The sequence below is a fragment of the Balaenoptera borealis genome (genome assembly GCF_965194805.1).
Source record: "Balaenoptera borealis genome assembly, chromosome: 9".
Lineage (NCBI taxonomy): Eukaryota > Metazoa > Chordata > Mammalia > Artiodactyla > Balaenopteridae > Balaenoptera > Balaenoptera borealis.
The window spans coordinates 68497346-68522809 of record NC_138873.1 but is presented as its reverse complement, the minus strand read 5'-3'; the positions used below and the strand labels follow the sequence as shown (position 1 = coordinate 68522809).

General features: G+C 37.1%; 1 protein-coding gene across 4 annotated transcripts in view; it reads right to left on the bottom strand.

Moving 5' to 3' along the window:
* The window catches only part of RNGTT (RNA guanylyltransferase and 5'-phosphatase), a 327759-nt gene that overhangs the window by 272637 nt on the left and 29658 nt on the right, over window positions 1-25464 (bottom strand). For all 4 annotated transcript variants that reach the window (XM_082405977.1, XM_082405974.1, XM_082405975.1 and 1 more), the window contains exons 7-8: window positions 22722-22831; window positions 21050-21151 (exon numbers count right to left, since the gene is read on the bottom strand). In XM_082405977.1, coding sequence (XP_082262103.1) covers window positions 21050-21151; window positions 22722-22831 — 212 coding nt within the window. The remainder of the gene's footprint in view (window positions 1-21049; window positions 21152-22721; window positions 22832-25464) is intronic.

Sequence of the window (25464 nt, the reverse complement as noted above, 5' to 3'; positions counted from 1 at the left end):
TTCTTAAGATTTACTAACAATAATAGTATATATAAATAAATACACAATTACTCCAAAAGGTATTGTACATAATGGAAAATTACCATGTTTTTGTCCCACAATCTAGCTCATTATATAAAAATTAGTAAAAGGATAATTTAAATAAAATTATAATTAAGGGAATTCCCTGGCGGTTCAGTGGTTAGGACTCCTCACTTTCACTGCTGAGGGCGCGGGTTCATTCCCTGGCGGGGAACTAAGATTCCACAAGCCGCACAGTACGGCCAAACTTAAAGTGTGTGCGTGTGCGTGTGCGTGTGTGTGTGTATATATATATATATATATATATATATATATATATAAAATATATTAAATCTACATGGGTTCATATTTCCCTTAGCAGCTTAAAAAAACATAAGAATTATCATAACAGTAAGAGTAGCTGATCAAGTCCCTTTCTATGTACAAGTTTATAAGATCAACCAATTAACAGAGTTTAGGGAAATGCAAGAAGTAGAATATAAAAGCATACCTTTCAACTAGCGAAAAGAACTGTCAAATCAGGACTGAATTATTTGCTACCAGCAATATGCATCTTGCTAAGTGCCACTTCTGTGGGCTAGAGTATGTTCCCTCCTCCTTTCCACCAATCTACAAAGAATTAGAGAATTATGGACTCTTAACGGGTTGGAAGGGTTCTTACGATGCAGTGCCACTTCACCCAAGTAGTATGTACACACACAGGCGCACACACACACACATATATCCCACCTCCAGCCCTGCGACAATCCCAAACAGCACTTAAGGCACAAGAAAAACCAGGCTAGATTCAAATGCAAGTGAGAACAAAAAGTATTCATACAGGCACTACCAAAGACACAAAACTATCTGGTTATATTACCTTCACCAGTTTGTAACTGTCTGAAAATAAAGTATAGGTTAATAGTCAACTTACATAAATAAAAACATAACGATTTACCTTCCTATAGCAAGAAGCTTCTACCTCAAAGACTAGGTTTGAATACAACATAGATATTTTTTAATATCTTCTAAGTTCATTTAAATGTTTTTCTTAATGGTCACCTAAAGTCCAAAATCCAAGAACTCTAAAACCATAACTGAATACGGACACAGTTGGATAAATCAATCTCTTCAAATCCTCAAAAGTGATAAGGTTAGCAAGAGAAAAATCTTAAGATACATCTTAAAGATTCAAACTGAGTTAACATTGGCTAAATGAGTTCCATCTAATTAGGGGGACAGGAGGATTTCTCTTGGTTTGTAACTATTTCCTTATGCTCAGAAATATGGCTTTTCGTCACATTAAAAAGTACAAGGGACTACCATGGCGGTCCAGTGGTTAATACTCCGCGCTTCCACTGCGCGGGGTGCGGACTCGATCCCTGGTCAGGAACTAAGATCCCACATGCCAAGTGCCATGGCCCAAAAAAAAAAACAAAAACAAAAACTCAAGCCCACAACTGTTAATTAGGTATAGGCCACTGAGCAAACATGGTCTCTCTGGTATCCTCATCCTGAGAAACTGGAATAGATTCTTGCTACTTAAAGTGTGGCCCTTGGACCAGTAGCATTGGCATCACCTGGGAACTTGTTAAAAATGCAGAATCTTGGGCCCCATCCCAGACTCACTGAATCAGACTTACATTTTAACAAGATCCCCAGGTGATTCATATGCACATTAAATTGAAAAGCACTGGATTAAATAACCTCTAACCATCCTTAATACTCAAATTGCAAAGGAAAAGAGAAAAGCCAAACAACAAAAGCCAAAATAAGCAAAAATAAATTAAAATTTTTAGAAACATATGAAAAAAAAGAGCTTCCACTAAAATGCCTGTTCAAAAGTTATAGTCCGTAGATTTTCCCTCTCTTCTTAGTTATAGAAATATTGTTTTGATACTGACTAGGGTAAAAGGAGCAGAGGATTAAAAAGAGAAGAGAAAGAAGACTAAGCAAGATCACAAGTTAGTTCTAATCCCAGTCTTCTAGTTTTCACATTTTACATTTTACAACTTTTGAAACTCACTGTTGCCTACACTAGCTGAATGCCAATATAACCTCCTTTACAATAAAAGCTTTCACAAAGGTCCCCAAAAAGGTTCACTTAATCGTCCTTGAGTATAACTGAAAATGAGAATAAAAGTGTTGCTATAGGGGCTTCCCTGGTAGTGCAGTGGTTAAGAATCCGCCTGCCAATGCAGGGGACACGGGTTCAAGCCCTGGTCTGGGAAGATCCCACATGCCGCGGAGCAACTAAGCCCGTGCACCACAACTACTGAGCCTGTGCTCTAGAGCCTGTGTGCCACAACTACTGAGCCCATGTGCCACAACTACTGAAGCCCTTGCGCCTAGAGCCCACGCTCAGCAACAAGAGAAGCCACCGCAATGAGAAGCCCGCACGCTGCAACGAAGAGTAGCCCCTGCTCGCCACAACTAAAAAGAAAGCCCACGCTCAGCAACGAAGACCCAACGCAGCCAAAAATAAATTAATTAAAAAAAAACAAAAACACCCCTTTAAAAAAAAAAAAGTGTTGCTATAGGGGCTTCCTGTGCCTCCTGTCAGGAAACCCCCTTGAGGAGTCTCGGTTGGCTGGCTCTCTGTGACATTACCTCTTTCTTCCTCCAGTCACAGAAGTAGCAACCTACAGAAGTAGGTTGGCGGCTTCCCCTTCCGCAGCAACTACTCCTCAAGTGTTCACTTCCCTGCCTTCTGTATTGCTATGAAAGACACTCTCTTGCCATACTCTGTATTCCAAAAAACAGCTCTTCTAAGTACCTCAAAGGCCACTGGGCTAACCTACTGATGCAGCAGTCCCAAGCGGCCTTCAACTTCAAGATGATTGAGGTAAAGGATCTCCCACCTTACAACTTCCTAACAACAACCCAAGAAGAAGTAGGAGTTGGTGTAACCGTCAAAATTTAAATCAAAAACTCATGGCTCAGAAATCCTTAACACTCTTGACATGTGTAAAAATATACACTAACAGTTTCACCAGCCACCAGTATAATAATTATTTTCTTTTAATCTAAGCACCTTACTGCCCAGTGGCTAGAACTTAACAGAGATTCTGGATTTACAGCAATTATTAGGTCAGTCTAGCTCAGACAGGCTGTTTCCGCTTCATGACTTCGTGTTGCTCCTCTTGCCCACATTACTCACTCTCCACAAGTCATCTTCCTCCTAAGAATGCCTATGTTCCAGAGTCTATGTCACATCATTTATAGGAAATTATATTTCATATTGTTCTCTCATGTATTCCCATTTTAATATCACAATTAGATTTACACCCATTTAAGGGCATGAACCATGTCTTAAATTTTCTTTTTTAAAATAGGCTCAAATTTTAAAAATAGAACTTTACCATGACTATGGAATTTCTCTTTAGAAAGTTAGAGTTCGGTTTATTTTATTTTAATGAATCTATTAATTTGGTAGAAGGTGTAACTATTAACAACACTTACCAAGCACATGTTAAGCATTATTCTAAGTGATTTAGATGAAATTACTTAATCCCATAACATCTAGGAGGTAGTTATTATTGTAATCCCTATTTTTCAGATGGGCAGGTTGGGAGTTACAGGGGTTATATAACTTTCCTAAGGTCACATGACTAGTAAGTATGGGAACTTCAGGATTTGAACCCAGGTAGTCTAGTTTCAATACCCAAGCTCTTAACCACTACACTATACTGCTTCTCAAAAACAGACCTGTTTTACAAGCTAATATACTTAAGTATTTTTGTTTTTTAGAATTTTATTACATGATTACCTTTATATGTCCATGATTCTACTGACTATGCAGAATACCTAACACAGGCTCACAATCCCTCTTATCTGAAAACTCTGGAGTTAGATATACTTCCAAATTTCAAAAAAAAAAAAAAATTAGACAATCTTAAAATATACTAAAAATAAAATAAAATAGGTACAAACTAATTTTCCTTTCAAAACTTTGCTATTGAAATTGACCGTAAAAAAAAAAAGAAAAAGAAAAAAAGAAATTGACCATACACTAAGATATTTAATTTGGTGGCTCCAAGTACATCGTCAGAACAGCTACCATTTAAAACTTGTCAAAAATTAGAAATTTTATAAAACAAGCAACATCTTTTATGTGTATCTTAATTCTACTATATAACAATGAATCTTTTTCTCAATTATTTTACTGAAAGGGAAAGACCTAATCTACAAGAAATTTGAAATAATTTTACGTTTAACACAGATATTATACTTTACCACACATATTTTACTATAAAAATCCCATTATTTATTTTAAATGTATAAACAGACTAATAGCACCGCTAGGTTATATTTAAGAAAGATAATTAAAAACGCATGTAGAAGATGCATAACACAAAGATGCTTGATTTTATTTAATATTGCTTTATGCACATAGGGAAATACAAGTACATAAAATTATATCTAAGTGCACCAAATGTTTTAAATGACTTAATTTCCCAATTTATTAGTACGAAATGTTTAATGAATCACACTATTAGAAATTAACTGGTTTCCACTGGTCTTTGTTCATGTTCACATAAAATTACCGGGAAAAAGTCTAGATGCAACAATGTCAACAGCTAAATACTAAATACAGTAGCTAACCACTGAGATTACAAAATTAAATATAATATGGACTCGTCGTATTAAGGCAACTACCAAGGCCAGATCACAGAGTCGATTCAATTGTGCAGTTGCTTAAAGTTTACAATTTAAGGAGCAATTTTATTTGTTCTCATTATATACTGTATTCTGTACCTCTAGCTACATTTACATTTTATCAGGATAATATAACACTTAAAAGGCTTAAAAGCCATTTTAAATAATTCATTGGGAGACAATTTAGTTCTCTGCCCCGGCAAAAATATTTTAAAAATTAAATTTTCTAAAGTCTAAGATGTTACGAAAATAAAATTTGTCCAGAAAGTCTCACCTGCCCGCAAAAACAGCAGCAACAGCAGAGCTGGGCTGAAAGCCAGGAACATACTGTTCTAAGATGGGCTGCATATAAAATCTTCAAACCAGATCTCACAATTTAAAAAAGAGCTGTCAGAATTACTCATTTTCAATTTCTTTACCTAGTTCACAGATACTAATGCCTTTTGGGAATCAGATTACCATAAACATGCAAACACTGAACATAGTTCCTAAAGAAAGTAAAGATACTATATGATGTATAATTTTAAAAAACAAAAGCATATGGTTATAGAAATTTCTTTCCCAAAATATAATTGGAGCATATATATCAAAATCGCTATTCTTCATATACCATGTACAAGTCCAACGACTGTTCTACCCTTACGAACAAAATTTCACTATCTAAAACAGAAGAGTTACATTCCAACACAAAGTTTTTCTATAGACTCCTTTGCTCCCAACATGAACAACTGAGAGCAAAACCCACATGAGATAAAAGAGAATCTTCAAATCATTCTTTCATTTTCTGAGATTCCAACATAAGAACATCAGTTTCCTGAAGCAAACAAAACACTTTCAGAGACTTTAATGTGGCAAAATCGTTTTTACAAAACTAGGTCCAAAATGACACACTACACAGTCATCTACAAATATAATTCATATGCAATGCACAAAAGAACATGGCAACATTATCAAAACTGCTATGCTTTCAGTACTGTTGTATACATGATCCCACTAATCCTCACTAAATTCTTAATAATCCCAAACTAGTATTTTGGGATGTATTAGATGTACAATGCATTGGGTAACAGAATTCTACGGCATCACAAAAGCAGCCTGAATTAAAGCTGGTCCTCTGCTGCCATCTAGTGCAGTCATAAAACGCCAAAACTAAACCAAAAGTGACTGGAAAAAAACTTTTCGGTGATGAATCTGTTTAATAATTATTAAAAATACTAGTTCAAAACATGGTCCTTAAATATCACTGCAGAAAACGCTACAAAAATATTTAATAATTTACTTTAAAATATGTCAGTGTATTCCCACAAATGCATTCTAGAGCATATAGAATAGAGCAATAAGTGGTTATAATGAACTATCAGGTAATAATTACTCATATGAAAAAAGTTACCTAGAATAATATTATCACAGTACTGTTTGTTATAAAAGCAAAAATTTCAAAACAATTTAAATTTTCAACCACACAGGATTTCTCAAATAAATTATGGTGCATTCATACAATGGAATATAATGATCCAGTATGGCTCCTTTTCCTCCCAAGACACTATCAAAATGATAACAAAGTTAGATTTTTTTTTTTAAGTATAAAGCAATCTGGTGGTTTTCAAAATATGGTCACAAGTCCTCAAACTCTTTGATACTCTTCCTTTTAAGAGGTGGAGCTAAATTTCCCTCCCCTTGAGTGTGGGCTGGATTTGTATCTCACTCCCAACAAACAGAATATGGCAGAAGTGACTGTAAATAACTTTTGAGATTAGCTTAGATTATAAAAAGCCTACTACTTCCATCCTGGATATCCTGAAATATCTTGGATCACTTGCTCTGGGGGAAGCTGGCTGCCATGTAGTAAGGACATTCAGGCAGCTGTGGAGAACCACATGGAACCCCAGAGTTAGTATGAAGATGGCTTTAAGCTGAAGACGTTTGAGATTCAAGAGATGCAGAAAGAAGCGTTCCCAGAGCTTCCCTTGTTTGACTAAAAGCAGAAACTTCTGGGAATGAGGCCACCATAAATCACCTCTTTGGAGCAGCTTCACTCCCAGGAAGGAGACTGAGAGTGAAACTATCTTAAAACCCCTCTCTGGGGGAATTTTACAGCCATGAAGAAGATGGAAAAGATCAATCACACCAGCATAACAAAGATTATCATAAACTTTCTTCTCTCCTGTTGTTATCCTAAAAACAGGTTCTCCTAAAGAAACCCATTTGTTCTTCCCACAGAAGCCTGTTGTCTCCATTCCCTTTCCCCTATTAAGTTAGGTATATATATATATATATGCATGCCCCTAACTTTAGTCATTTAGCACATCACTTCTTTTGTGCACTCCCACAGGCATATGAATAAACTTTTTTTCTCTTCTTTCCTCAGTTTAATCTGCAAACTCCCAAACACTAAACATAGTGGGTACAAGTTTTTCCTCCCCACCCAGCCTATGGACAGGCCCGCAAGGCAAGGAATGGAGGCCTCAGGCCAACAATCAGCAAAGAACTGAGGCCTGCCATCAACCACAAGAGTAAGCCTGGAAGTGGAGCCTCGAGGTGACAGCAGCCCTGGCCGACAGCTTGACAGCGACCTCATGAGAGTCACTGAGCCAGAACGACCCAACTAAACTGTTCCCCAGAACCATGAGATCATAAATGTTTGTTGTTTTATGCTGCTAAATTTGAGGGGGTAATCTTGAGGTAATTTGTTAGGTAGGAATAGTTAACTAACACAACACACAACAATGAAGATAATGAAGGAAAGGGGGGAAGACCATCACCAGATGAACTATTGCAATAAATTTCTGCTAGACAAGAAATAGATGGAGAAGTGCTGAGAAGCATTGCACAAAGGTAGCAACATCCACAAGTGGAGCTGCCTATTTTGCAAAATCCCAAAGAAGATCCAGACCCAGAAACATCAACTAACGAGAGTGACAACAGGGACTGAAAAAGAGAAATTGGTTATTTTTAACTAATGTACAACAATTAAATCCCCACAGCTCACAGACAAGACATACAGGTTAACCAACTCCTAAGCAATCAATCAATAAAACTGGAGGGCCCTTCTCTAAAGAAACTGAACCAAACCGTGAGGTAAAGCAGCTACATGGATAATGGTGCCCGGAAGTAAAGACCTCTCCAGGTAGTAGGACTGAAGGTCCTCCAGCCAAAATGCTTATCATAAAGCAAAGGTCTCAAGCTGACAAACCCGGTCCACATTCACAGAATTTCTTCCAAGCAGTTTGTCTGCCTCATTTTTAAATGCAAACAGCCAACCAAGGAGCACTGTACATTTAAGGAAAACCAGAAACATGAAGAAGAAAGATGATTCAAGAAAGAGAAAGTAACTCTATACCCTTCAGTTAGTATTCTTATAAGAGATTCAAAACTCTATCATGTCCATAAATTAAGAACAGGTTGGCATAAAAAGGTATAAGCAGAGAATAAAAATGCATAGGTACTCTTGAAATTTAAAAGCATAGTTACTGAAATTAGTAATTTATTAGAAATACAGAAAGAAAATGAGAAAATCTCCCAGAAAGCTGAAAAGGAGACCAGGAGATGAAAAGTATGACAGAAGAGATAAGAGAAGAAAAAGAATCTAAGAATCTAGGTGGTGTAACAACCAACAGTAGGTCTAGAAGGAGAAAATAGAGAAAAAAAAAAAGAGAGAGGAAATAAAATATCAGAGATAAGATAAAATTACCCTGAATGGAAGAACCCAGGTTTTCAGATTCAAAGAGATCACCAAGTACCAATGAATGGGAAGGTTGGGGGGCGGCGGCCACCCACATAATTAGACATCACTGGGAAATTTTAGGACAAGAATAAAGAGAAAATTCTAAAAGTTTCCAGGTGCGAACCACTTACAAGGTACTAGAATCAGAATAACATCACACCTTTTATCAGTGGCAGAGTTTAATAGAAGAAATTGAAGTAAGGTTTTTAATATTTTTAGGGAAAACCATTTCTAATCTAAAATTTTATACACAAGCAAACTACTAAATTCAGGACAAGAGCAACAGCATTTTCATACACCTAAGCATGCTTATGGGTTACTTCCTACACATACTTTCTTAGGAAGTGATTTAAGGAGGTATCCCTGAAAAGTGAGAGAAAAGAAAGGAAGGAAGGAAGGAAGGAAGGAAGGAAGGAAGGAAGGAAGGAAGGAAGGAAGGAAAGGAGGGACGGGGGGAGGGTGGGAGGGAGGGAAGGAGGGAGGGGGGAGGGAGGAAGGAAGGAAGGAAGGAAGGAAGGAAGGAAGGAAGGAAGGAAGGAAGGAAAGAAGGAAGGAAGAGAGGGAGGAAGGAAGGGAGGAAGGAAGGAGAGGGGAGGAAAGAAAAACATGGAATCCAGAAAGCTACATCCAACCAGGATAAAAGTTGGGACCAGAGCTTTATACACAGGCTAGAAATCATAGAAGGCTCTAAAAGAGACGTCTCTGGGATAACAAAAAATAATTGAAAGAAGAAACAGAATGACTAAAACCTTGAAAAAACTTGATTATAGGGTAAAGGCAATTATTCGAGTAAAAAAGAACCTATTTAAACTCAACAAAAGAAACATTCTACTTGATGTGGCAGAGAAGGCATGACTTTGAACTCTGGGCAAGTTGGCTGTCTTTGGTGGTCAGCTCCATCTCTGCAGCTGTGTGCTCAGTGGATCTTGGTTTGGGAAGTAAGCAAATAACCCTTCCCAGACTCCCTTGCCAGCTCTCTGGAAGGAGATTAGAAAAGAAGAGGAAGGGAAAAACCTATTGATCTGCTTCTGGCAGCATCTGTGGCAGCACTGAAGGCAGCAGCCACAGATGACGGCACGGCTCCTTAGGGGAGAGGCCCCTGGGAGTGGCTGCTGTGCAGCAGTGCTGAGTGGTCCCAGGGCAGCAGCCAGACAGGCAGTACAGCGCCTCCCCCAGCACCTGGGCAGCAGCCAGACAGGCAGTACAGCGCCTCCCCCAGCACCTGGGCAGCAGCCAGACAGGCAGTACAGCGCCTCCCCCAGCACCTGGGCAGCAGCCAGACAGGCAGTACAGCGCCTCCCCCAGCACCTGGGCAGCAGCCAGACAGGCAGTACAGCGCCTCCCCCAGCACCTGGGCAGCAGCCAGACAGGCAGTACAGCGCCTCCCCCAGCACCTGGGCAGCAGCCAGACAGGCAGTACAGCGCCTCCCCCAGCACCTGGGCAGCAGCCAGACAGGCAGTACAGCGCCTCCCCCAGCACCTGGGCAGCAGCCAGACAGGCAGTACAGTGCCTCCTCCAGCACCTGGGCAGCAGCCAGACAGGCAGTACAGCGCCTCCTCCAGCACCTGGGCAGCAGGTGCTAACCAGGCTCCAACCAGAGGCAGTAGCAGCCTGCTGAACTCCAGGTGACCCTTTGGCTTCTCCATCCTCTCAATGCCTTTGTAACCAATTCTATGTATTAGATTCCTGTGTGTTTGAAATATCAGAGTGATTTCTCTTCATGCCATGAAAAAAGAAATCTATTCCTTTCCACTAATCTAAACGATAGTTCCAGTGAAGAAAAAAAAATTTAAAGTATTTGTCACCATTTAAATCAACCATACACTTACAGAAAACAAAAACCCTATGTTTAACAAACAGCATGTAAATATAAACAGAGTTGACAATATTAAAGTTAGAGCTGACATAACAGAAGTAGATGGAAGACAGAGAACTCTAAAGTCCACATCTTACAAGAGTTAAGAAACACTACATTAGGGTTATTAGGATAAAGGGAAGATTAAATATACAGGCAAGATCGATGAAGAACTAACAATAATAGTTTACCTATGATGAGAAACTAGAAGAAAAGACAGGTGGGAACAGACGTACTGGTGAGCCACATCCTCATGACCACATTAGGAACTCACCTAAAGTTAATAAACAGCAACATAAACATATTATTTAGAGATTTGAGGATAACCATAAAATAAGTTTAAAAAAAGGTTAGAACTAAGTGCTGAACAATCATCGACAGGAAGACACTGGAACTCACCAAAAAAGATATCTCACATCCAAAGACAAAGGAGAAGCCACAATGAGATGGTAGGAGAGGCGCAATCACAATAAAATCAAATTCCATAACTGCTGGGTGGGTGACTCACAAACTGGAGAACACTTAGACCACAGAAGTCCACCCACTGGAGTGAAGGTTCTGAGCCCCACGTCAGGCTTCCCAACCAGGGGGTCCGGCAATGGGAGGGGGAATTCCTAGAGAATCAGACTTTGAATGCTAGCAGGATCTGATTGCAGGACTTCGACAGGACTGGGGGAAACAGAGACTCCATTCTTGGAGGGCACACACAAAGCAGTGTGTGCACTGGGACCCAGGGGAAGGAGCAGTGACCCCAACACTGAACCAGACCTACCTGCTAGTGTTGAGGGTCTCCTGCAGAGGCAGGGATGTGGGTGTGGCTCACCGTGAGGACAAGGACACTGGCAGCAGAAGTTCTGGGAAGTACTCCTTGGTGTGAGCCCTCCCACACTCCACCATTTGCCCCACTGAAGAGCCTGGGTAGGCTCCAGTGCTGGGTCGCCTCAGGACAAACACCAACAGAGAGGGAAACCAGCCCCACCCATCAGCAGACAAGTAGATTAAAGTTTTACTGAGCTCTGCCCACCAGAGTAACACCCAGCTCTACCCACCACCAGTCCCTCCCATCAGGAAACTTGCACAAGCCTCTTAGATAGCCTCATCCACCAGAGAACAAACAGCAGAAGCAAGAAATACAATTCTGCAGCCTGTGGGAAAAAAAACACATTCACAGAAAGACAGACAAAATGAAAAGGCAGAGGACTTTGCACCAGAAGAAGGAACAAGATAAAACCCCAGAAAAACAACTAAATGAAGTGAAGACAGGCAACCTTCCAGAAAAAGAATTCAGAATAATGATAGTGAAGATGATCCAGGACCTCAGATAAAGAATGGAGGCAAAGATTGAGAAGATGCAAGAAATGTTTAACAAAGACCTACAAGAATTAAAGAACAAACAAACAGAGATGAACAATACAATAACTGAAATGAAAAATACACTAGAAGGAATCAATAGCAGAATAACTGAGGCGGAAGAATGGATAAGTGACCTGGAAGACAGAATGGTGGAATTCACTGCTGTGGAACAAAATAAAGAAACAAGAATGAAAAGAAATGAAGACAGCCTAAGAGACCTCTGGGACAACATTAAACGTAACAACATTCGCATTATAGGGGTCCCAGAAGGAGAAGAGAGAGAGAAAGGACCCGAGAAAATATCTGAAGAGATTATAGTCAAAAACTTCCCAAACATGGGAAAGGAAATAGTCACCCAAGTCCAGGAAGCGCAGACAGTCCCAGGCAGGATAAACCCAAGGAGAAACACGCCGAGACACATAGTAATGAAACTGGCAAAAATTAAAGGCAAAGAAAAATTACTGAAAGCAGCAAGGGAAAAACGACAAATAACATACAAGGGAACTCTCATAAGGTTAACAGCTGATTTCTCAGCAGGAACTCTACAAGCCAGAAGACAGTGACATGATAAATTTAAAGTGATGAAAGGCAAGAACCTACAACCAAGATTACTCTACCCGGGAAGGATCTCAGTCAGATTCGACGGAGAAATCGAAAGCTTTACAGACAAGCAAAAGCTACGAGAATTCAGCATCACCAAACCAGCTCTACAACAAATGCTAAAGGAACTTCTCTAAGTGAGAAACACAAGAGAAGAAAAGGACCTACAAAAACAAACCCATAACAATTAAGAAAATGGTAATAGGAACATACATGTTGATAATTACCTTAAAAAGACACAGGCTCGCCGCATGGATACAAAAACAAGACCCATATATATGCTGTCTACAAGAGACCCACTTCAGACCTATGGACACATACAGACTGAAAGTGAGGAGATGGAAAAAGATATTCCATGCAAATGGAAATCAAAAGAAAGCTGGAGTAGCAATACTCATATCAGATAAAATAGACTTTAAAATAAAGAATGTTACAAAGGACAAGGAAGGACACTATATAATGATCAAGGGATCAATCCAAGAAGAAGATAAAACAATTATAAATATATATGCACCCAGCACAGGAGCACCTCCATACATAAGGCAACTGCTAACAGCTATAAAAGAGGAAATCGACAGTATCAAAGTAATAGTGGGGGACATTAACACCTCACACCAATGGACAGATCATCCAAACAGAAATTTAATAAGGAAACACAAGCTTTAAATGACACAACAGACCAGATAGATTTAATTGATATTTATAGGACATTCCATCCCAAAGCAGATTACACTTTCTTCTCAAGTGCGCACGGAACATTCTCCAGGATAGATCACATCTTGGGTCACAAATCAAGCCTCGGTAAATTTAAGAAAATTGAAATCATATCAAGCATCTTTTCTGACCACAACACTTATGAGATTAGAAATCAATTACAGGGGAAAAAAAACACAAACAGATGGAGGCTAAACAATACATTACTAAATAACCAAGAGATCACTGAAGAAATCAAAGAGGAAATCAAAAAATACCTAGAGACAAATGACAACGAAAACACAATGATCCAAAACCTATGGGATGCAGCAAAAGCAGTTCTAAGAGGGAAGTTTATAGCAATACAATCCTAACTCAAGAAACAAGAAACATCTCAAATAAACAACCTAACCTTACACCTAAAGGAACTAGAGAAAGAACAAACAAAACCCAAAGTTAGTAGAAGGAAAGAAATTATAAAGATCAGAGCAGAAATAAATGGAATAGAAACAAAGAAAACAATAGCAAAGATCAATAAAACTAAAAGCTTGTTCTTTCAGAAGATAAACAAAATTGATAAACCATTAGCCAGACTCATCAAGAAAAAGAGGGAGAGGACTCAAATCAATAAAATTAGAAATGAAAAAGGAGAAGTTACAACAGACACCGCAGAAATACAAAACATCCTAAGAGACTACTACAAGCAACTCTATGCCAATAAAATGGACAACCTGGAAGAAATGGACAAATTCTTAGAAAGGTATAGCCTTCCAAGACTGAACCAGGAAGAAATAAATAATATGAACAGACCAATCACAAGTAATGAAATTGAAACTGTGATTAAAAATCTTCCAACAAACAAAGTCCAGGACCAGATGGCTTCACAGGTGAATTCTATCACACATTTAGAGAAGAGCTAACACCCATCCTTCTAAAACTCTTCCAAAAATTGCAGAGGAAGGAACACTCCCAAACTCATTCTACGAGGCCACCATCACCCTGATACCAAAACCAGGGGAAGATACTACAAACAAAGAAAATTACAGACCAATATCACTGATGAATATAGATGCAAAAATCCTCAACAAAATACTAGCAAACAGAATCCAGGAACACATTAAAAGGATCATACACCATGATCAAGTGGGATTTATCCCAGGAATGCAAGGATTCTTCAATATATGCAAATCAATCAATGTGATACACCATATTAACAAATTGAAGAAGAAAAACCATATGATCATCTCAACAGATGCAGAAATGGCTTCTGACAAAATTCAACACCTATTTATGATAAAAACTCTCCAGAAAGTGGTCATAAAGGGAACCTACCTCAACATAATAATGGCCATATACGACAAACCCACAGCAAACATCATTCTCAATGGTGAAAAACTGAAAGCACCCAATACATATGCTCAACCTATGTTTTTTCCCTTTTAGGCTTTGTAGTACATAATTTCTTTTTCTTTTTAACATTTTTTTAAACATCTTTATTGGAGTATAATTCCTTTACAGTGGTACATTAGTTTCTGTTTTATAACAAAGTGAATCAGTTATACATATACATATATCCCCATATCTCCTCCCTCTTGAATCTCCCTCCCACCCTCCCTACGCCACCCCTCTAGGTGGTCACAAAGCACCAAGCTGATTTCCTTGTGCTATGCGGCTGCTTCCCACTATCTATTTTACATTTGGTAGTATATATAAGTCCATGCCACTCTCTCACTTCATCCCAGCTTATCTTTTAAAGTATGTTCTAAAAACGGAAAATGCTCAAGATAAAAAAATAAAAATAATCATATTAAACAGGTTAGTTCTAATTACCTGCTAAGTCCAGCAAAACCTCTGGCATATGGTAGATGTTCAGTAAATATTTGCTGACTGTATGAATAAATATTATTCTTCTCATATATCTGGGTCCTGTAGCCTAGCTCTATTTAAAAAATATGTATTTAGAAATATTAACAAAAAAGGATTTTTTTTTAATGTTTCTAAGTTCCAGATGCTTGCTACCCCTAGAATATGGGCAACCCCAAATTCTAATCAGGGATTGCACCAATGTTTCCAACAGAGGTTTTACCTATATCCGTTTAGCTCTAAGAGTTCTCTAGCCAGATTTGGTAATGAATTCAGTTGATTTTTGTCCTTAAGTACCATTTCAGAGACAGTACCTCTATTAAAAAGTAGTAACTCTCACATTGATAAGTAGCTTAATTAAAGAAACTAATATTTAAAGGAACTTTTTATTCTTTAGTAAATCCTAAAGATGTGACTAGCTGACATCTCAAAAGTTTGATTTTAAAATATTAGATTGTTTTTGTCCTATACCTACTTTTCTTCTTGTACAATAACTAACTCACACCCTAAGAGAATTCTGAATGTATTCTGAGAAACCAAATGTTGGTTACCATGTAAAAATGATTTTCCAAGGAGTCTTAAACTATGACACCAATAACTAACATTTATTGAATGCCATAATAATAAACATTTTACATGAATCTTCTTTAATCAATTAATGGACAAATTCTCAGCTGTATCCTTAACTCAGTGGCTGGCTAGACACTGCTCTGGTTTAGGTCACTGATTTTTAAACTGTGTTCAAGCGGGCACTAAGGGCCATCATGGCTCCTGAACCTGGCTGGAAATCAGAATCAGCTAGGGTTGCTTTCAAAAACACAAATTCTCAAAGCCTACTAAGGTCTACTGAATTTGGATCTCTGAATTTTTTTTTTTAATGCAAGCTTAATATGATGGTAATACAGTCATGATGATAACGTAACCCAAACATCCAAAGGTGTTTGGGACTTCCTGCCTTAAAAAAGTTCCATGGTGACCTTAGAGACCACCCAGAGTGCAACCCCACATGCTGCCCCAAAATGTTCACCAACCAAAGCATCCCCATTTTTGTCTGTTTTATATAATGGGGGTCCAAGTAAGATTTGGGCTTGGAGAAGGAGTAAGAGTAAAATGAGTTCTGCTACTTTCTCTTTTTAACCAGTTTACTACCAGATATCATCCACTATAGCTTTAGATCAGTAAACAGTGCTTCTGATTGACTTTTAATCACTCCTTGTTTGTCTCCCTTCTCCATGATAAAAAAAGGAACACAGGAGTTATGGCTTTACTGTGTTCCTCTCAGATGCAAGAAAAACTGGCCTGGAGCCCTCATAGTAGTTCTAATGAAACTACCATCAAAAAACAGGGCTGGAGGGACTTCCCTGGTGGCCCAGGGGTTGGGAATCCGCCTGCCAATGCAGGGGACACGGGTTTGAGCCCTGGTCGGGGAGGATCCCACATGCCGCAGAGCAACTAGGCCCGTGTGCCACAACTACTGAGCCTGCGCTCTAGAGCCCACGAGCCACAACTGCTGAGCCTGCATGCCACAACTACTGAAGGCTACGCGCCTGGAGCCTGTGCTCCGCAACAAGAGAAGCCACTGCAATGAGAAGCCCGTGTACCACAACGAAGACCCAACACAGCCAAAAATAAGTAAATAAAATAAATTAAAAAAAAAAAAAAACAGGGCTGGAGTCTCCAAATGATGTAATCTGGTTTTTGATTATCATCAGAGGTATGATGCTAAACTTTCAGTGAATCCCTAAATTAGCTGACTACATAATGAAGAAAAACTACCTTAAACCATATTTTAGAAGCCCAAATTCTAGAATACAGAACAGTGAAGAGAAAAAAAAAAAAAAGCTAGAGAACAAAAGACCAGGGTTATACTGATGATTTTGCCACTATCTAGTTACATGATTAAAGCAAATATTTTATTTTATGGATTCTGCCCCCTCGAACACATCTACAAAATCGCTAAGTCTCCCTAGAATAGTTCAAAAATTAAAAATCCTTTTCCGGTATAACTTTATTTACTATTGAGTTTCTAAATATTAGATATAATGTTATGGCTCTAATTAATACTTATGAGGAAATAAAATAGGAGATAATTTCTTATTTAATAGCAATATTCAGTCAAAGTTCTTATATTATGTATCATAAAAAACTACTTACTTTGCAGTCAAAAGAAAATTAGGGCTAAACAGAAATTTATACTTGCTCTGATCTCTTCACTCAAGTGGAAATGAAAAATAGCTAAGTGAACAAATCTAAATTATAGCAGTATAACATCACTTAATTGCTCATAATTTGATTTACTCATTCTGTTTCTAAATAGCATAAAACATTGTTTGTTTGTAGTTCACTGAAAATTATTCCAGAGACATCTAAAACCTCTTTAATATTCCTCTCAGTATATAAAACTTTTCTGGCATGGCGTCTCATTACCTTGTCCACGCTATTTATTCCTGTCTGAACATTCAGCTCCACTCGTTAGAATAAACATCTGCTACAAACATTATTAATGAGATACATAGCAAAGGATCCAAGCAAGTTACTAACTACCTGGGGTAATTACACTGTCCCATATAAAATCCATTAGAGCAGTAAATACAGAAGCTCCCTAAACATATTATAAATAGCTTATCCATACAACAGCTATTTCTACACGTCACCAAGTACATTTGTCAGGACATATAGAGCATGACCATACGTCGAGCACTCAGTTATAACAAAGGCATAGGACATGATTTTTTATAAGGAAAAAAAAAAGACTTAATTTACCTTTCAAATGTATACATTTAGTGAACTGCTTACATAAAAAATCCTATCAAAGTACCAGGCACTAAGCAATAACTTACAATGAATGAGAAGAAAAATTTATTTCAACTTCTATAATTTACTGAAGTAAATTTTAAAACAAAAATATCTTTATATTAAACTTATGTTTCCCTACCTTAAGTTCACTTTTACACTTTCTTATAAAGAAAGGAAAGATCATTTGAAATGTTAAGATAGTCTTTTTTAAGGAGAATGTATTCAATAACAGGTTGGCAAAAGGGCCAAATCTGCCGACCACCTGTTTTTGTAAACAAAGTTTTATTGGAACACAGTTCTGCTCACTTGTTCTGCTCATTTGTTTATGTGAGAGCAGCATGAGATAGCTGCTTTTGCACTACAATGGCAGAGTTGAGTAACTGAGTCAGTAAAAATATTTACTATCTGGCCCTAATGGAGAACATTTGCTGAACCATGAATTAGATGAAAAACTTAAAGATAGGGGTTCTATCTTAAGCATTCCTGATCCATTCAGCGGTTGACACAGAGCCCTGGAGGTAACGAGCTTTCAGTATGATTTCTGAATGAATGAAAGAAGGGAATTCCCAGACCAGGGTTCAGGAAGAATGAATCTGTCTATAATTTCCTCCAAGGAGCATTATACAAGTGTATCTCGCTTACTTAAATAGATGTGTTATAAAAAGCTGACTATAAATTACATTTCCATAAATGCCTAAGTGGCTTTTTTTTTTAATTCCTGCAATAATTTTCCTTGTAAGCCAAGTACCACATTTACCTTGTATATTCAGTTTTCCTTAAAGCAGGGATGCTTGTATATGTGTGGGGAATATATATATACATACACACATATACATATATACATACATACATATATATACATAAAAAATATATATAAAATACACAAGTCAGAAGTATATGCATGTGTAAATCAGTAGCTATCTTTTACTGAGTATCTACTGTATGCTAATTGTTTTAAATTACTTTATTTAATCCTTTCACAAACAACTCTATGGGGGTAATGGATCACCCTTACCTTACATAAATCCAAACAAAAGTTCTTTCTTAGGGCCATCTAGCTTTATTCTGCCCTAGTGTATCATTTTCCTTGAACTATGCTTTTTTTTTTTGGCTAAATGGTTTACATTTTTGTTTGGAAATTAAATGGGACAAGAGTTGTGATCTTTCAAAATCTCAAAAATTTCACAACCACCATTAGTGTTTCCCTATCTTTCATGTGAAGACATTGGCAGCTTTTCAATTGGACTAATTCATCCAATAAACATTTACTGAATGCCTACCATGTGCCAGGCACTATTCTAGGCACTGGGGACACAGTGATTAAAAAGACAAAAGTCCCAGCCCTCATGAGGTTTGCTTTCATTATGATTATCAATTCACTACAAGGCTTTTGCTTGTCTATTACAAATTATTCCCATAGCATTACTTTTTTCTTATGGCAAACCTACTCTGAGTTATTTTCTTTTACTTTATTATTGCATTACAATAGTAGCTACAGAAATATTAATATTAATATTAAAATCAAGTTGTATCTGCCCCACTCCATGTCTCTTTATGTATCTTTTAAGGTCACCACAAGTTAAACGTAGATGAGGACACCATGATACAAAAGGTATGATTATCACTTTGACATTCAAAAACCTCTCATAAAAATTAAATGTAACCTATATCATCTTCAAAACACCTTTAAAAATTAAAATGTGAAAAGCGGATCTTGAAGAGATACATCTTCTTTCCCATTTTCATTGCAACATTATTCACAATAGCCAAGATATGAAAACAACGTAAGTATCCACCAAGAAATGAATAAATAGATGAATAGATAAAGAAGATGTGGTATGTATATTTATGTATATATAGATATATATACACAATGGAATATTATTCAGCCATAAGAAAGAAGGAAATCCTGTCATTTGTGACAACATAGAACTTGAGGGCATTATGCCAGGTGGAGTAAGTCAGACAGAAAGACAGATACTGTATGATATCACTTATATGCGGAATCTAAAAAGCTCATAGAAACCGAGACTAGAATGGTGGTTACCAGGGGCTTAAGGGGTGGGGAGAATGGGGAGGTACTGGTCAAAGGGTACAAACTGCCAGTTATAAGACAAATAAGTTCTGAGGATCTAATGCACAACATGGTAATTATAGTTAAAAATACTGTATTACATACTTGAAAATTGCTAAAACAGATCTTAAATGTTCTCACCACAAAAAAGAAATGGTAATTATGAGAAGTGAAAGAGGTGCAGCTAACACTACAGCAGTAACCACTTCGCAATATATAAGTGCATCAAATCAACAAGTTGTACACCTTAAACTTACATAATGTCATGTCAAATTATATCTCAATAGATCTGGAAAAAAAACTAAAGTATACAAACATGTGTGTGCATGTGCGTATAAATATACATGCACTCCTCATTATTCTAATTATATGTGTGTGTTTGTATATATAATACATACACTCCTAATTATTCTAAAACATTTTCTTCACTATGAAAAAGTTAATAGGACTTCTATATTAATATCTATATATGTACATATATGTGCATATATGTATATATATATACATGCAATGTATACATACATTCCTAATAACAATTAGGAATGTATGTATACATTGCATGTATATATATATACATACATACATGCATGTACTATACATACATACATGCATGTACTATACATACATACATGCATGTACTATACATACATACATACATGCATGTACTATACATACATACATGCATATATATACAGGCACTCCTAATTATTCTAAAACATTTTCTTCATTACGAAAAAGTTAGTAAGAGTTCTATATTAATCTGTTAAAATAGTTATTTCAATTATTATAACATTTGCTGAATGAATAAATAATATAGCAAAGCTATAAAAAATGGATTACAAAAGAGAAAGAAAAAGTTTAATGTTACTGAGGAAGCAACTTTACGCTTTAATACTAATAAATATTTTTCAATGTAGGAATATGAAATTTGAAGCTAAGCTTTGTTGTAAGAATACAACAACCTTAAGAGTGTATAAAATTACAAAAAGTATTAGCAAGGATTAAGAGAAAAAGAAAACTATCGAAGGAACAAAATACAGAGTGAATCAGGGAGACTTGGTAATTTTTAGATTATAAACTGATAATACATCTGTTAATTTTAGAAGTGTCCAACACCATTAAAGACAAAGTGGCAGGCAGCAAACATACCAAAAAGCACAATATTATTAAGAAAAAATACTTCCAGATTTAAATTTGGTATAGATTCATGTCAAACTAACATAACTCTGAAACCAAAAATTTAGCAGAATGAGAGTTATAATTGTAGTACACAGCTAAGAATACTAGCAAAACAAAAACTATACGATATATGAAACATGCTTATTTTGCTGCTCAAGTCACTCCCAGGAGTACAAACCTTCTCTAACAACAAAGCAATATTCTTCAAGCATTTGGGTTATTAGTGTAACTCTTTTAAGCAATCTAACTTACCGCGTACCATCTGCTTTCCAGCTTACTTTATATGGCTTCTGCTCCAGAAGTTTAATATTTTGCTTGTCCATGGAGATAGGCTGTGCTCCAGGGAATCCAGACCTTAAAGAAGAACACTGTATTACTATTGTGGCTGGTGTCCATACAAAGCAATACATGTCTTAAACCAAGCTCACCTGAGTCACACATTTAGCACAATGTTTTCCCTATCATGAGATTAATGTCAATTGGAATAATATCAGCTTTCACAAAAATGCTAACAAAAGGTTATCATTTTCTTGACATTTTAGAACTCAAGTTAACAGGATCGTAATTGCCACTGCAAACTATGACTATTGGGCTAATTTTTAAATATTAATACACATGATCTAAACAGTAAAGTACATACTGTTTACAAGTCTTTGTGTATCTACAAGTCTTTTACTTCAGGAAGAAGTTTAAATCTTGCCTCGACTACCTTACATTGCTCTAGACCCCATATTCCTCCATCATGACACTGCCAACTTGGCATAACTGCAGGGTTGGCAAGTTTCTCCTCAAAAGATGCCCAGAAGTGACAAAACAGGAGAAATTCAGGTCTAGATTAAAGTACACTGGCAAGGGCTTAACAGAACACTAAAACTGATATCACTTCATCATCATTTACATTTTTTAGTTAAAATTATTTCTAGTTTATTGATCTGTATGTATACCAGTCCAAAAGTTCTTTATATCAGGAATTTTTAACAATAATCCTGTTTCATCATGTTCCAGCTGTATTACAATTTTCTGCCACAGATAGCAATCATGAACAGAAATGACCATAGACCAAGACCTGAGAGCAACGAGCAGTGAACTCTCTCTTGAATCCCCTCCCATGAAATGTCTGATAAATATCTTCAAGTCATGGTAAGGGGCAAAACATATTTAAAGCTGATTCTCCCAGGTTTCTGATGACAGAAAAACTGGAAAATGAGGCACATTCAAGTTTCACCTCTTCTCTCTTCATAAAATGATAAGGGCAACTAAAACATTTATCAGCAACAGTGGGACTTCCCTGGTGGCGCGGTGGTTAAGAATCTGCCTGCCAACGCAGGGGACATGGGTTCAAGCCCTGATCCGGGAAGATTCCACATACCGCGTAGCAACTAAGCCCGTGCACCACAGCTACTGAGCCTGCGCTCTAGAGCCCACAAGCCACAACTACTGAGCCCGCATGCCACAACTACTGAAGCCCGTGCTCCGCAACAAGAGAAGCCATGGCATTGAGAAGCCCACACACCACAACGAAGAGCCCCCACTCGCTGCAAGTAGAGAGAGCCTGCGCACAGCAACAAAGACCCAACGCAGCCAAAAAATAATAATAATAAATTTTTAAAAATAATAATAAAAAAATCAGCAACAGTAGAATCAATCCCACAAAACAAATACCAGAAAGTGACAACAGTAATTTTCTATTCCACTAGGAAGACATGTGAGTCATCTAATTTTGACTCAAAAGTCTGGTTATTACACTGTTTATCTTGAGAAAAATATGATAAACTCTTGCTTGACATCTTTTTAAGAACTCTATGTAAACATAGAAACTTCAAGAAGCAAAGAAGCTATGACACTCTTTGCATTAATGTTAAGTATTGCAGAATAAGAATAAATTTTATTTAAAACTTTAATTAATATTTAAAATGTTTATTACCCTTCCCAGCCACAGAATTGATGACACTTCTGTTGTACCTCTCCTAACTTTGGTTGAGTTGTTACTTGAGTTACACCTTTAACAGTTACGCCTTCCAAAAAAATAGCACCCTGAAAATAAAAGGAAAAGAAAAATACATTAGAGTTCAAATCCATTTACAAAGACCAGACTGAAAGACACATTTATTTTCAGAAATCTGAGCAAATATATGCAACAAATGGCCTGCTACAGGAGGTTCTACAAACTCCCCTGGGATTGTACACTAGTTTTCCTTAATCCAGCATATGATTTTCAATGTACATATACAGGCCAGTGTCTATATCATGTTATCAAAGCATCCATGGGTACTACTCAGTAATCATAACAGCAATCATATCTCACCTACCATTTACTCAGAGCCAGGCAAAGTATCTGGCATTTTACAAACAGTTTCTCTAATCCTTATAACAATTCTGAAAAGTAGATGCATTATATTTATTTCACAAATGACTAAATGAGGCCTAAAGATTTTATGTAATTTATTCAAGTGGTAAAAACAGAATTTGAACCCAGGTCTATACTATACCATTCACCAATGATTCTCCATTCACCAATGATTCTCATTTGGGGAAGGGGGTGAGAAGTTGTGTCACTGATGGAGTTTGGATTTTGAGATAAAAACCTACAATACATACCTTTGTAAACTAGAATAAGAGTATAACATTAGACAAAGCAGCTAAGCTACAGTCATTGGATGTATCAACATAAAAACTAAATATTACTCATCACTGAATTTTTAATCTAAATTCTTTAACTCGGAACTTCATAAAATGTCTTATTGTATTTCACCCATTTCACAGCAAGTATATTTTTAGAATATCACAGAGAAGTGAAGCAGATGGAGAATTTACATATCAAATAATAAAGAACACCCCTGGAAATTTTAAAGACCAAAAAAATAGTCTAGATTCATTTACAATTACTTTGAGACCCATAAGAGGGTTGGCATCAGTCTCAAGAAAAATCTATAAAACAACTCTAGCTGTTAATGTAATTAGGGAATAAAAAATATGGTCTGCAAGCTACAATGATCAACATTCTGGCAAAGATTTGGCAACCTGAACTACTTGGGAAGGAAAAAAAAAAAAAAAAGAACACATTATTTAGTCCACATACATCCCTGTCAAATCTAGAAGAGTCCTAAAGTCAATCCAGCAGACTACTTTTTGCCCCTAATTCTGAATCATATTTTATAGTTATCTAAAATGTCATCTACCTTGTTTTCCTTAAAGAGAGGTTCCATGAGCCAAAGGATCAAAGAATACCATTCCTCTCCTATTACACCATAACCTCTCTTTATCAGCCAATGAAATTCCTGTTCTAGAACCATTTCTACCCTTAAATGTAATAACTAAAGAAAGAAAACTTTCAAAGGAAAGCTTAACCAGGTGGATAAGTTTTTTTAACATATTTAGTAATTGAGATACTCAGATAACTTCAATATCCTGATAAAATTATATCTTGTATATACTAATTAAAAAAAGAAAGCATTACTTTTATTCTGAAGGTACTAATAGCACAGAATTTTTTTTAAGTTTTACCAATAACCTTCCCTGTAAACTCAACCTTTTTCATGAACACCCTGTACCCCATATCTTAACTAGAAGCTAGCTCTCCACCAAGAAGACCACTCACTTTTCTCTTAAGTGAAAGCTACTCATTCTCCCACTGCCCAAGTCCCATGCTGGTAGTGTAAACAATTCTCTTATATCCTCACTGCTTTCCCGGCCTCTTTCAAAAGTTCCTCTTCCATTCAGACTCATTCAGCTACATCACTCAGCTAGATGTCAGGTAGAACAAACATCCACTGTGGTTGGTTGCACAACAGCTCTCTTTGTGGATGGGATGCCTTCCCCACCCACAAGCCATGTTACATGACATTAAAGATAACATGCCACTCCAGCCGAAGTTGATGGGAGCATGAGTGAACCCCTAACTCTCTCTGAACCTATCAGGTTCTCTCTTCTGGTAACTTGGAATTTGGACTCAGAAAGTCTCTGCATGTGGTGAAAATTATAACATGTAAGCTTAGACATAGGATATTAAATATCCCTCGTAAACAAGGAATCAGAAATCTCCCAGGTAAACAAGGAATCTGCTATATTCCTGTGCTTCAGCTGTACCCATTTACTCATAATAAATTCCTCTTATTACTTAAGCTAGTTTGGGTTAGTTTCTGTTACTTGCAACCAGATAATCTAAATTAATAAAATGCTCTATCCTTCATATATTGACCTCTGGTCACTTCCGCACATTCATCAAAACAATCAGTATTTCTCACCATGCTAACTTCTGTCATTATATTGGTAACATCAACATCCATTGAAACAATCTGACCCATCAAACAACCTAAGCTTCACAGTTCTGTAATTTCTTTTTTAATGATCCTCTCATCTGTGCTTAGCTTGAACAACCTGCTCCATGGCCATATCATCCTCATTCCAGACTGCTCCACCTTTTGATTCATCAACTCAACTTACATTGATTGGGTACCCACAACATTTTAAACCAATATGCTCCTCTGACGTCTTTCATTAAACAGCTTAACTCTTTTACTCTCACTAAGCTCACTTTTCAATTTCACCAAGGCTAACAATCCTTCACTCCTCCCTTTCCAGTCTAACAGCTCCCCCATCCTGACCTTACTTCCTATTCAACCTAGATCCTATCACTGATTACTTCAATTACCCTTCACCTGATATCC